This window comes from Lupinus angustifolius, unplaced genomic scaffold (genome assembly GCF_001865875.1).
Source record: "Lupinus angustifolius cultivar Tanjil unplaced genomic scaffold, LupAngTanjil_v1.0 Scaffold_1_458, whole genome shotgun sequence".
Classification (NCBI taxonomy): Eukaryota; Viridiplantae; Streptophyta; class Magnoliopsida; order Fabales; family Fabaceae; genus Lupinus; species Lupinus angustifolius.
Genome location: NW_017715782.1, coordinates 3133 through 16965, shown reverse-complemented (window position 1 = coordinate 16965; position 13833 = coordinate 3133). Strand labels below are relative to the sequence as shown.

Sequence of the window (13833 nt, the reverse complement as noted above, 5' to 3'; positions counted from 1 at the left end):
CTTGGAATTCTTGATGAGCAATATCTTAACTAGTTTGGTTAATGGTGTTTTATGCCTTTTGTATGATAAATATGCTTATCTATGTGTTATATGTTAAATGCATGTTTCCCTTTGTGCTCAATAAATTGCATTCATAATTCCATGTTTAAGTGTTAGAAGTGAGTAATTATGTCTAGTATAGTTTCTTAGGTTAAGCGTCTTAGCATACCTTGTCAATCTCAAAAACATACTCAAATATGCAATTTTACTGATGTTAATCGATTGTCATGCATGATAATCGATTAAACTGAGTTCTAATAGCTTAAACATCTTAAAATCTCTATCTTTAATCGATTAAGTCTTCCTTTAATCGATTAACTGGGCTCAGCTACTTAACACTTTAACTGGTCTTAATCGATTAATAGGAGCTTTAATCGATTAAGGGTAGTAAAGCATAACATTCAATGTGCATTTGGGAAATACTTTTTAAACCCTAAATCACAAATTGCTACCATTTCCTCTATCAATCTGTGAAATTGATCATTCCTAGTCATTTTGAGCATTGTATCTTTTGCTTGAAATATGTTATCAAACTCTGCTTCTACACTTGTTTTAAATTTCGCAATTTCATGCTTTGTTGAACAATTGCTAATTATGTTGAATAGTTTATGGATTATGGTTTTATGAGTATCTTGATCATATCCTATGTGTATGTCATATTTGTTTGATTAATACATGCTTAACCTGAATATATTAGTATTATTAATCATTCCATAACTTGCTGAATATTTACATGTTGGATGTATCATATAAACCTGGTTCATATGCTTTTTTTGTCAGTTTAATCGATTAAGTGCCCTTGATAATCGATTAAGTGCAATGATTTGTGAATCTGTTCAATTTTCTAAAAACTGGTTAATCAAATCAAAGCCTGTACTTTCTGATTAATTACAGTTTCTTTTCTCACAATTATATCTCTTCTTACTTTTGACTAGCTATTATCACTTAATTGTCTACATTTTTTTATGATGTCAAAAGGATGAGACAGGTTATTTTGTCGTTTGATGTATTTCAGGTTGTTGAGCTTCTGTAAGTTTGCTACCTACTTGTGTGTATTTCATCTCATTGCTTAGTTGAGGGGGAGAACAAAGTGAGGGGGAGCAGCGCAACTTTGACATTTAACCAACCTAAGCAAACACATACGGATCATCATCAAGCTTATCAAACAAGGGATTGGTGAAGAGTTTTTGATAATGTCAAAAGGGGAGAAAGGTTGTTTTGTCGTTTGATGTGTTTCAGGTTGTTGAGCTTCCGTAAGTTTGCTACCTACTTGTGTGTATTTCACCTCATTGATTGGTTGAGGGGGAGCACAAAGTGAAGGGGAGCAGCGCAACTTTGACATTTAACCAACCTAAGCAAACACATGTTGATAATCATCAAGCTTATCAAACAAGAAATTGGTGAAGAGTTTTTTATAATGTCAAAATGGGGAGAAATATTGTTTTTTTGTTTGATGTGTTTCAAGTTGTTGAGCTTCCGTAAGTTTGCTACCTACTTGTGTGTATTTCACCTCATTGCTTGGTTGAGGGGGAGAACAAAGTGAGGGGAGCAGCGCAACTTTGACATTTAACCAACCTAAGCAAACACATGTTGATAATCATCAAGCTTATCAAACAAGAAATTGGTGAAGAGTTTTTTATAATGTCAAAATGGGGAGAAATATTGTTTTTTTGTTTGATGTGTTTCAAGTTGTTGAGCTTCCGTAAGTTTGCTACCTACTTGTGTGTATTTCACCTCATTGCTTGGTTGAGGGGGAGAACAAAGTGAGGGGAGCAGCGCAACTTTGACATTTAACCAACCTAAGCAAACACATGTTGATCATCACAAGCTTATCAAACAAGGAATTGGTGAAGAGTTTGTCATCATTAAAAAGGGGGAGATTGAAAGTGCAAAGAGTCAAGACATGCACGTTTAATGCTAACCGAAGTTTTGATGAAGCAAATTGACATACAAGAAAGCTTGAAGATCATACAACAAACAACAAGCCGAAGACTCATAGATTTCATCTATAGACTTAGGATGTTATTATATTTACTTGTATTAGAAGTCTTAAGATGATTGTCTTAGATTGAGTCTAGGTTAGGTAAACTTAGGTGGAAAGTCTCACAAGAACTAAAATTAAACAAGATTAAAATTAAGACATAATATCTAGATATCTTATGATAAGTAGGCTCATGCATACACATACATAGATTTATGCATTAAAGGTATTATGTGCATATCTATAGGTAGTTTACCATACATCAAGAAAAACATTTTTAACTCAGTATAGTCGATTAAGTAGTTTGTGTAATCGATTATCTAGAATTCAGTTACTAACTGATCTGATGCTATTAGCACGTTAATCGATTAAGACATTATATAATCGATTAAGACATAACAGAAAACTGATTTTTAAGAGCCCGTTAATCGATTAAGTGGATGAATAATTGATTAATATCAGTATCAATAGGATTAGTATAAATGTTGTAATTCTTGTCAATGTGGCATAACTTGCATATTTCAAAAATTGTTAGAGATCATACATTTTCATAGATTGCATTGCAGTGAGAAAGTGCATTTAGAAAACCTAGGGAGTGAAAGCATTATGATTTAGGCTTAGAGATTAATATCATTGCATGTTGTCTCTAGTTTTCTAAGCATTACATTCTTTGAGAGAATAGTGAGGAAAATATTTTTCTGAAAAGAGTGTGATTCATTTTTGGAAAATCTAATGCATTGAATTTTATTTAGAATTAGGTTCTTTTGGATTTTCTGCTTTGTGTTTTAGATTGAGTTCAATTGTCGAATTTGAGTATTAAGTACTCAAGTCAACTCAATATATTTTGTTTGAACAAGGAAGTTGATTTCTTTGTGAATTGTTTCGCTACAAGAGATATCTTGATAATCTTCTCAGAGGCTAAGAGGTCTTAGTTCGAGCGATACAGAGGCTGAGGCTGATCACGAAAGGATATGAGATCCTCGTAGGCGATTTAGTTAGGTCAAAACCTAGGTTGTCAAGCTTATATGGGTTAAGTAAGGATCGGCTTAGTTTTTCTGTTTTTGTAATTGGAAGTGTGTTTGTAAACTTACAATTGCAATAGTGAAGAAAAATCTCCCGAGATCAGAAGGGGAGGCCAAGATGTAGTTTGCAGTGGACCGCAAACGAACCAGGATAAAAATTCTTTGTGCACCTTTTTCTATCCCTAATCTCTTTACTTTTCATCTTTACATTGTTGATTAATTATGTTAATATGAGTTGCATGTTATAATATGTTTATTGTCTTTCTATAACTTCAATAATCAATTAACTGTATAAAGATTTGGTAATTGGTAACTGTTGTGCAAGAAACCAAAGAATCAAGTAGTGCAAATGTCAGGATAATCGATTATCCACAAGCATAATCAATTGACTGTAGTCTGTTTTAGTTTTGCGGAAATATAGGAAAAGTGGAGTAAGTGATTCGCGACACCTATTCACCCCCCTCCTTCTAGGTGTATTCTGACCTGCTGATACCCAATACGAATTCGAGTCCAATTTCGACCGAGCAAATCCTTATTAATCTGAATCGAACGAAGTCCTGATTTTGACTTAATTTAACTCATCTCCAGCCTTAGTGCAAAGTACCTAGGTTGTCTTCAAGAATGCTAGGTGAGTGGTCCATGCACTAAACCAAAAACAATATCTAAATCAAATTTTAAAATTATAATTTGGGTCTAATCAAAGTGTGCACTTTAGGATCCATTTTGTCAATTCAGTTATAGGATGTCAACCCTAATTTATTCATAAAAGAAGTTCATGAAAAGGGTTCAATACTTACATAAATATACAGGTCAAACACCAAGAAGATTAATAAGAACAACAAAAAACAAATAAAAGGAGGGAAAAGATAAAATTAAATGTAATATTTACATATAGACAATTGAAGGTGTAACTCCAATGAGTTTTTGTTTTTTTGTTCTTCATGATTTCATAATTTTATAATACATTTGTTTTCTTACTAGCCTATTTTTATATACATTATTCCACTGACTCGTGATCCAAATAAAGAAATCATGCAGGTGAACCTTGCTTGCTGCATGTGTTCATCACCTTTTTCTTGGAGCTACAACTACCAAGCATTGAAGTACACTACAAACCCTGATAAAAGTATAGGTAACAAAAAATAATGGCAAGTATCTTTCAGATTAGATAAACATTCACTTCAAATTTCCTAAAGAATCTTGCATGTTCATGACCATGGACACTGACATTTGAATTTTTTAGATCCACTCAAGTTTTCAAGCTACAATGTTAGGTTTACCACAACCAAGTAGAACAATCATTATAAATAGGACTATACCTTCTTCTTTAGTTATATATATTCAAAACTCAAGCCCCTTCTGAAGAGTGTTACACATTTCAAATTTTCTTCTCAAACCCATTATTTAGCATCATCAAGTTGAAATGGCACCACATGGAGATTCTTTACCTAGAGCTGATTTCTGCAAGAACAGCAACATATCCAAGCCACCAAAGCTCTTATATGAGCACCTTCAAAGAACAATCTCAGACATCTCATTTGAGCTAACCACCAAAGAAGTGATTGATGATTTAAAACTAGCACCAATATCTGAAGTTGAAGATGCAAAGTGTGAGTGTTGTGGTATGTGTGAGGAGTGCACACAAGAATACATCAACCTCATGCGTGATAAGTTCTTTGGGAAGTTTGTGTGTGGATTGTGTTCTGAAGCAGTGAAGGAAGAGTTAGAGAAAAATGGAGGAAAAAAAGAAGATGCTTTAAGTGCACATATAAGTGCATGTGTTAGTTTCAACAAATATGGGAGAGCTTTCCCTGTTCTGTTTCAAGCTCAGGCAATGAAAGAGATGCTGAAAAAGAGCACAGAAGATTGTAGAATTAGGGCTAAGTCCATTAGCCCAAGGGATAAAGAAGGGTTGAAGAAAGGATTGATTTCACGTAGTTCAAGTTGCATTTCAGCATTTACAAAGGAGTTGAATGATATTAAGATTGCAAATTAAGTGAACAATTTGATGTTCCAGAATATGTCTCAAACCATGTCCTATATCAATGACGTCGAAGCAAAAACAGAAAAAATAATAAGTGTTTAATTTCTTTTAATTGAGATGACCTGTTTTCGTTGGTGCGGAACATGATTTGGAACATGATTTTGGACAATAGATCCTTGTTGCAATTAAGTTAACCTTTCAGCCACAAGGACAAGTTATTTTCTTTTTTGTATTAGTTATTTCTAGGTGTATAATTAAGGGGATATGGTTTTGTAAATTTTTTTACCATGTCCACATAAATTTCTTTCTGCTGACTATACTAGGTCTTTGATTGACCCATGTCTCATGTACTTAGGGCTTTATGTCTTATAAGAAGAAGCCAAAAGTTACCTTCTGAGTTTTTTTCAATAGGTGAAGATCTCTTCCTATTCTAGCCTTTGAGTCCTTTAGGGTTTCTTTTGTGTGCTAATTTTTTTTTTTTTACTTCCATCTTGAGAGGGTTCTTCTTTGTTTTTGCTCAGTGGTTTTTTCATATTTTACAATGTCTTAGATATGTATTGTATATATTATCAATCATATATATAGTGAAATAAAATTTACTTTATGCACTAATACATGGCATTCGTTGTTTCACCTGGTTTTTCCTCCCATTTTTAATCTTACAAAACGCAAAAGAAACTTTAAGGAATCATTTAGTTCTATGCTACATCTGTGCTGTGCTTAACAGGAAGTTGAGCCAAATATAAAAGAGGGTGTGATTAATTTTTACCTTGATTAATTTTAAGTTGTGATTGGACTCCATTCTTATATGTTTACAAATTTTGACAGAATTATTAAAAGGTGTAATTGATATTATCAATTGCAATTGTGATATTGTTACTCTAATAATTGCAATATACCCACCAGCAGTATTGCAATGGCAATGATAAAATTTATGTAAATCACAAAAAAAACAATCATATATAACAAAATGGAATATGATATTTTAACATTAAGTTGGACATCTGTTTAATATTTGTTCCATATATTATAAAGAAATGTATATAAAAAATTTGTTGATGACAGTGTAGCCGATATAGATGGAAATCTTAATGTTAGCAAAAATCTGAATTGTTCTAAGGTGACTCTTGAGGAGGGGGAGTTGGACCCAACTATTAGTAATTCTATTGGTGACTCACATGTTCGAAGTGCTAATCTCCTTCACTTCAAAGAAGAGGATTTGGTGGTGGGAAAAATATGGGAAATATGAAAAAGGTAGGGATGTCATTCAGTAGTGATGAAATAGTGATGATGGACAGAATTAAGGAGATGGAGGTAAGGGGTAAGGTTGGTTTTACAATTACCAACCGAAGGGAGCAGGGGGTGATCCATGAATTGTGCATCTATGAATGTTAGGGGGTTGGGAGTAGGCTTAAAAGAATATTGTTAAGAAGCCTAGTAGGGAAAAATGATATCCATTTTTTAGGTATTCAAGAAACAAAATGGGAGAATTGTGAATCAGACTATTGTTACGAGCTTTGGGGTAATTCAAGTTGTGAGTGGGATTTTATTCCATCTATTGGTCGTGCGGGAGGAATTTTGAGCATTTGGGATAAAGCTAAATTCTCAAGATTGAGTTCTTACAAAGGAAATGGTTTTCTTGTAGTTGAAGGTTTATGGCTTCCAGACCAAGTTTCTTGTTGTATTGTTAATATTTATTCTCCCTACAATTTGACTCAAACAAGAGTGTTTTACGAGGAGTTGGGTGTTCTGAAACTTGGCTCATCGGTGGGGCTATGGTGTCTCCTTGGTGATTTTAATGTTGTTCGTAGCACTTCCGAGTGAAGAGGTGGATCGAGTTTGAGTTGCAAAAGAGAGATGTCTCTATTCAGCGAATGAATTAGAGAGATGGAGTTGTTGGATTTGCAGTTGATAGGAAGAAACTTCACTTGGTATCAATCTGGAGGGGGTGTTATGAGTAGGTTTGACAGATTTCTTTTGTCTCTAGAGTGGCTTCTTCGTTGGTCAGAGGTATCTCAATGGGCTCTTAATAGGGATTTCTATGATCACTGTTATATTATGTTGAAGTATAGGAAAACCTCTAGACCTCCTATTCCGTTTAGACTTAATAATTGTTGGTTTAAACATCCAGATTTCAGGGAGGTGGTAAAGAGAACTTGGATGGAGACTTAGATAACAGGTTGGCTTGTAGTTATTGTCAAAGAGAGGCTCAAATGTTTAAAGTTGAAGCTGAAAGCTTGGAATAAAGACTCTTTTGGTGGCATGGAAAGTAAACTGGCTGATATTTCTAAGGCCATCCTTAGTATTGATTGTGATGGTCAACTAGCTGATTTGGAGATGGATCAAATTTTGTTGAGAAAAAATCTTCTTGCGGAGTGGTGGAATACTACTAATATGAAGGAGAGTCTCTTGCTTCAAAAATTGAGAAACAGGTGGCTGAAGGAGAGTGATGCTAATACTAGCTATTTCCATGATTGTATTAATATTAGGCGTAGAAGGAATCAATTAGTAGGGGTTTGGATTGATGGGGTTTGGTGTGCCGATGAAAAGGACATTTCAGATGGGTCACCAGTTACTTTAAATCTTTGTTCTATTGTGTTCAAAGATCTAATCTTATGATTGATGGTGTGGAATTCTCTATCCTTTCAGAATCTCAAATATCTGAATTGGATAGGGTGTTCTCGGAGGAGGAGTTAAAAGATGCAATGTGGAAATGTGATGGTGATAAAAGTCTAGGCCCTCATGGTTTCAACTTTAAGTTTTATCATGAATTTTGGGAGCTTCTCAAATATGATTTGGGCCGATTTGTGAACGACTTCCCATGAATGGTAAGATCCCGAAGGGGTTGAACTCTTATTTCATTGCTTTGATTCCTAAAATTAAGAATTCAAATAAGATTCAAGATTTTAGACCAATCTCTCTGGTGGGTTCTTTATACAAGATTATTGCTAAAATCTTGGCGGAGAGGTTGAAGAAAGCGGTGGGCTCGTTAATTTCTTCTTCTCAATCTGTTTTTCTTCATGATCGTAATATTCTTGATGCAATAGTGGTGATTAATGAGTTCATTCATTCTGCAAAGAAGGACATAGGGGTTGTCTTCTTTTCAAGGTGGATTTTGAAAAGGCGTATGATTCAGTTAGCTGGGAATTCCTTGATTATATGCTTGGTCGATTCAGTTTTTCTAACAGATGGAGGATGTGGATTAATGTTTGTTTGGTTTCAACGTCCATATTTATGTTGATTAATGGTTCTCCTTCTGAGCAATTTTCTGTGTCTAAGGGTATTAGACAGGGTGATCCTATGGCGCCTTTTCTCTTTCTTTTGGTGGCAGAAGGTTTTGCTGGTTTGGTTAGAAAACCTAGATCTATCGGTTTATTTGAAGGGTACAAAGTGGGGAGATTCGGGGTGGAGGTAACTGACCTTCAGTTTGCGGATGATATTATTCTAGTTTGCACCCCGAAAGAGAGTAACATTTGTTGCGTAAAGAGTATTCTAAGATGTTCTGAGATGGTTTCTAGATTGAAGGTTAATTTTAACAAAAGCTCCTTGATTGGTATTAGAGTTCTTGATGGTCTTCTTTCAACAGCAGCTACTTTCTTATTTTGTAAAATTGGTTCTATCCCCTTCCTTTACCTTAGAATTTCGGTGGGAGCTAATCCAAGTTGATACTCGACATGGCAAAATGTTATTGAGAAAGTGTCTTCTAGATTGGCAGGTTGGAAAAGCAAACATATTTCCTTTCATGGTAGAGTGGTACTAATTAATTTGGTGCTCACGAATATGTCCATCTACACGTTATCGTTGTTTAAGGCCCTGAAGAAGGTTACCTTAAAGATGATTTCTCTTCAGAGAAAGTTTTTGTGGAGTAACAAGAGTGGTGTTAGAGGTATTCCTTGGATTGCTTGGTCTGAAGTTTGTAAGCCCAAAAAGCTCGGTGGTGTGGGGATTAAGGATATTTTCAGGTTTAATGATGCTCTTTTGGAAAAGTGGAGGTGGAAAAGACTGACGGGTCTTGAGGCTTTGTGGGTTAGAGTGATCGATTCTAAGTATGGAAATCTTGGGGCTTTTAATAGTAGCCCAACGGCGTCAAGATGGTGGAGGGATTTGGTTAAAATTGGATCAATCTTGGGTGATGGGTCTAACTGGTTGGAGGCCAATCTTTGGAAGGAAATTGGCAATGGTCTAAATACTAGATTTTGGCAGGATATTTGGTTTGGTCAGCAAAACCTTAGTGATTCATTTCTGAGATTGTTCTTGCTTGCTTTGGAGAAGGATGTCATGGTCACAAATTGTGGGGCTTAGATAAGTGGGGTGTGGTCTTGGAACATTCAGTGGAGGAGATGTTTATTTGACTGGGAGGAGGACCTTGTGAGAAGTCTTTATGATCTTATTCATAACCATTCTTGCACGACAGGAGTTGATGATAGATGGAGATGGAACCTTGATAGATCGGATTGCTATATGGTGAAAACTGCTTATTTGGTGCAAGTGAATTCAGTTGCAACGGAGTCGGGTAATATTCTTCATTTATGTTGGATTAATTGTGTTTCTTCAAAGGTGTGTTGCTTAATGTGGAAAATTATTAGAGGAAGGGTAGCAACTACAACTGAACTTCATAAAAGAAATATTATTGGAGCAAATGATTTGAAGTGTGTTTTTTGTCTTTTTTATGATGAACATATTGAGCACTTGTTCTTATCGTGTCCCTTGATCACCAATGTTTGGAGAGGATTTTACTCTTGGTTGTATATACAATATAGTGTGCCGAATTCGATTGTGGAAGCACTTCATCTGCATGATTCTTTCTGTAAAATTTGTATAGGGAAATCTTTATGGAGAATGTTATGGTTCGCAGTTATGTGGTTCATTTGGAGCTTAAGGAACGAAATTATTTTTAGAGGGGAAAATGCTAGTTTTATTCATATTATGGACTTGATCCAAATTAGATCTTGGTTATGGTTCTCAAAAAATATGGGATCGTCTGCTTACACTTTTGCCTATTGGTGTATCGACCCATATTCTTCTATTGATCTTTTTTGTAAGTTGTAATTAGGTTGGCACCCGTTGTGCCTTTTTCTAATACATTTGCTTATCAAAAAAAGAGAGTAAATAAGTGATATATTGAGATAAAGATGTTTAGTTATATCATTTATATTCATGTGTATTACTTTTATTAAAAATGTCAATAACAATTAACATATAAACGATGAATGATATATTGACAATATAAAAAACATTTTTACACTATTATTATCATCAATCCATAAATATTAAATGCATAAAACTACTCATCATCATGGCTTACAAAAAATAATGTTTTTACTTATTACTTTCTTCCCATCCATAGTCATGTCTTAAAAATTATTTTATGTGCCACTCTAGTCATGTGTGCATGTGTATTGGGCCTACTAAGACTCTATAGCTAGTGCTCTTCCCTTGTTCCAAACGTTTAAATATTTGACTGAGCTTCTCACATTAACAGCCCTTAGCCATGGATTTTTGATCCCATTAGTTCTCTAATATGCTCTGTTTCAAGAATTAGTTTCTCTTACAATTCAGATTTTTGAGTTGCAAACTCATATTTTTAATGCCATATAGGTTACATGGAGTAGCAAATCTAGGACCTGGTCAAAATGTATTGTATTTCTTAGGTCAAAATGTATTAAATTTTGATAAATGAATAACCTATCGGGTTCAAACAATGTTTTAAATTGCACTCCACAATCATATGTGTGATACAGATGTTGTCGCAATTTCAGGAGTCTTCTAAATGATATTATAATCACAATTATAGGTGGTAAACCATATTTTCTAACAATTTTATACAATTACGGTAAAGGGGATGGGACTAAAACTCCAATCTAAAGCAACAATAATTTATACATTTTCACTTTATTAGGATGTTGATGTGGCAAACTGATTTTCTAATTTTTTTGTAAAACTACTGAAACTTTTAACAATCATGATGCGGCCTTAAAGGTATCCTATAATTTGGAGAATATAGAGTCTGAAATGGTAGAAGACAAAGAAGGAAATGGGGAGTATTGACCCTACGGCTTGGCCGTGGTAGCCTATGGCTCAAATTTGCCATTTTAGTTCATAGAACATATGGCCATGTGTCCATACAAAATCAAGTTGTGTACTACTCAGTAGTCATACAATTTTTTATATTTTCTCACAATTTCAAATTTCCCCTTTTAGCAAGTGAGTTGGATGATCCATAATCAAGAAAACTCAATTTGATGTCGACTGCTTAGTTTTCCAATTTGTCCTTTTATTATCCTATGGAGCTTAGTAATAGACAAGAAGTAATGAAATTTCTCTTGCCTTGGTTTTTTACTGCACTACTTTATTTAAAGTCGCTATGTAGAAAAATCTTTTAAGTCCAATTACATTGAGCTTTTGTATTTTTGATATATAGGTTTGGGAGTCGGTTACAAGGTAGGGAAGGTATTAGCATTTTACCCGCCCGCCTTAGGCGGTACCCTTCACTAAAATATATGACTTTATTATTATTATTATTATTATTATTATTATTATTATTATTATTATTATTATTATTATTATTATTATTATTATTATTATTATTATTATTATTATTATTATTATTATTATTATTATTATTATTATTATTATTATTATTAAATTATGGTTAACTAATTAGTTATTAAAAGTAACAAATTTATTTATTTTTATTATTGTACCTGATAAGATTGACATTGATCATACGTATCCCTATTAAGGGAATCAAGACTTACGTAGTTCTTTAGGTAGAAAAAGGTTTGTTGGTTGAGTGTATTTTAGTTAAGGAAAATATATTTTTTAGTCAATTTTTTTTACTTTGCATGCTAATTTATTGGTAAAAAAAAAGTTTTTATTTGGTTATTTGTCATTTATTTAATTAAGAAAATAGAATTTAATCGGTAGAAAAGAAGCGCGTAACGTGACCTTTGGAAGATGATTTGAGAAGAAAGAGGCCTCTGAGGCAACCTTCTCTCCATCTTTGATTAATTCTCAAAATTATTTTATATTTTCAAAAGTATTTATTCTCATGTTTTGTTTATATATAAAAATGTTCAACTTTATTGAAAATAATTTTTGCTATTAACATTTTTAGTAATGTGATTATGAAATTAGAAAGAAAAATAAAAAATAAAGTGTTTTAAGAGAAAAGGTTGTTACTTTATTGTTATTTTTGTTGATTTTTAGTTATTGATATTTATCCCAAAAAATACTATTTATTTGTTCAGAAAATATGTTTTTATTTCTAGATTAGTCTATGTTAGATATTAAAAAAATTACATTTTTACTTACTAAATGGTGTTGATTCTATAATATATAAGTAGACACATAGTGCAAAAAAAATTAAAGAAAAAAAACAAACCTAGGAGAGCTATGATCATGTGCATATGAGACCATGTAAGCTTGCAGACGTGTCACATGCACATTGGTTGGATGATGGTGCATCAAGGAGGAGGCCATGTGGCTGTCTCTGGTTGGATGGAGTGGAAGGATGCGTAGGTTCCAGTATGCACTCGCTTGCATAGGATTATGTGCCTCAAATGGGGCAGTGATCTGGTGTATCCATTTTCACTAAAACCATATGTGTTTTCGCCCCTAATTGGTGAAGCCTATGGTCAACGCATGATGAGGATTAGTCCACGGATTGGATGTCTGGATACTATCTGGGGAAGGTTGCACAGAGTGGCCAATAGCCTTGCACGCATTGGATCACTCTCTAGCCAATTCTCTCTCCTTTCTCACTGATGTGTTTTTTTGGCAGAATGATGATGTTTTTTTGTGTGGAATTCTCCTTCTTTGAATGATGACTTCGCACTATTTATAGTGTTAACATCATATCTTTTTTAAATCATTAGTAAATCAAATTTACGTAAACTTGACTAGGATTAAAGTCTAAAATATGAGAGGATTTCTCGTCTATTAATACACAAAATCATCTTTTATTTACTCAAGCTTGTTATTTAAGGAAATAGATGATGTGTATGGATTTTGTTTTTTGTCATATATTTCAACACATGTAAAAATGGTTTCAAATCCTCATCTTTACTAAATAAATTTGAATTTTCATTTATTTTTAAAAATAAAGAATTTGAATAAAATATTTTTGGATCCGAAGAAATTGAAAAGTATATTTCATGATTAATACTTTTTTTAATAAAGAGTCTAAAAATTATTGTAACACTCCTAGTGAGTAAAAATAATTATTTGGCTCAAAATAAAATTATTTGAAATCCTTTTTTCTTAGACAATATATTTTATCGATTCTAAACCATCTTAATATTATTGCATTACTCAATGATAGGTGAAAACAATCTTTCTAAATCTTATACAAATCACAAGATATTTAATACACAATCTCAATATTATTTTCTGATACAATTGTGATTCTTACCTTACTCATATTGAGATGCAATTTATTTGATGTGATTTGTTTTTCATAAAGCAATCTCTGATTTGAATTTTTTAATGCTTAAAGATTTAATTATTATCAATGTGATTCATGCAACTTAATCAAATTGATATGATATAATTCAGATCACATGCTTTCAAATCTTTAATTTATGTGACAATCCAACCAAATCTTTAATTTGTTCATCTTTTATTTTTAATTATATTTTTTAGAATAACTTTGAAAAATCATTTTTTGAGAATTAAGTGACTTTTAATTTGAATTTTGGTTAACCTAATCACTTAGATTTAGGAACCTTAACAAATGGTTTAGTCTTATTATTTTAAATTTGGATTTTGGTTAACCTAATCATTTAGATTTAGGAACTTAAACATAA

At 33.0% G+C, this 13833-nt stretch overlaps 2 protein-coding genes across 2 annotated transcripts; both read left to right on the top strand.

Annotated features, from left to right (window-relative positions):
- Positions 1 to 4386: 4386 nt before the first annotated feature.
- LOC109336934 lies at positions 4387 to 5542 on the top strand. Its single transcript, XM_019573776.1, has one exon. The coding sequence runs from the start codon at positions 4466 to 4468 to the stop codon at positions 5036 to 5038; it is 573 nt and encodes a 190-aa protein (XP_019429321.1). The 5' UTR covers positions 4387 to 4465; the 3' UTR covers positions 5039 to 5542.
- A 2305-nt stretch (positions 5543 to 7847) lies between these two features.
- On the top strand, positions 7848 to 9328 carry LOC109336933. Its single transcript, XM_019573775.1, has 3 exons — positions 7848 to 8201; positions 8306 to 8437; positions 8837 to 9328. The coding sequence occupies exons 1-3, from the start codon at positions 7848 to 7850 to the stop codon at positions 9326 to 9328; spliced, it is 978 nt and encodes a 325-aa protein (XP_019429320.1).
- The last annotated feature ends 4505 nt before the right edge of the window (positions 9329 to 13833 follow it).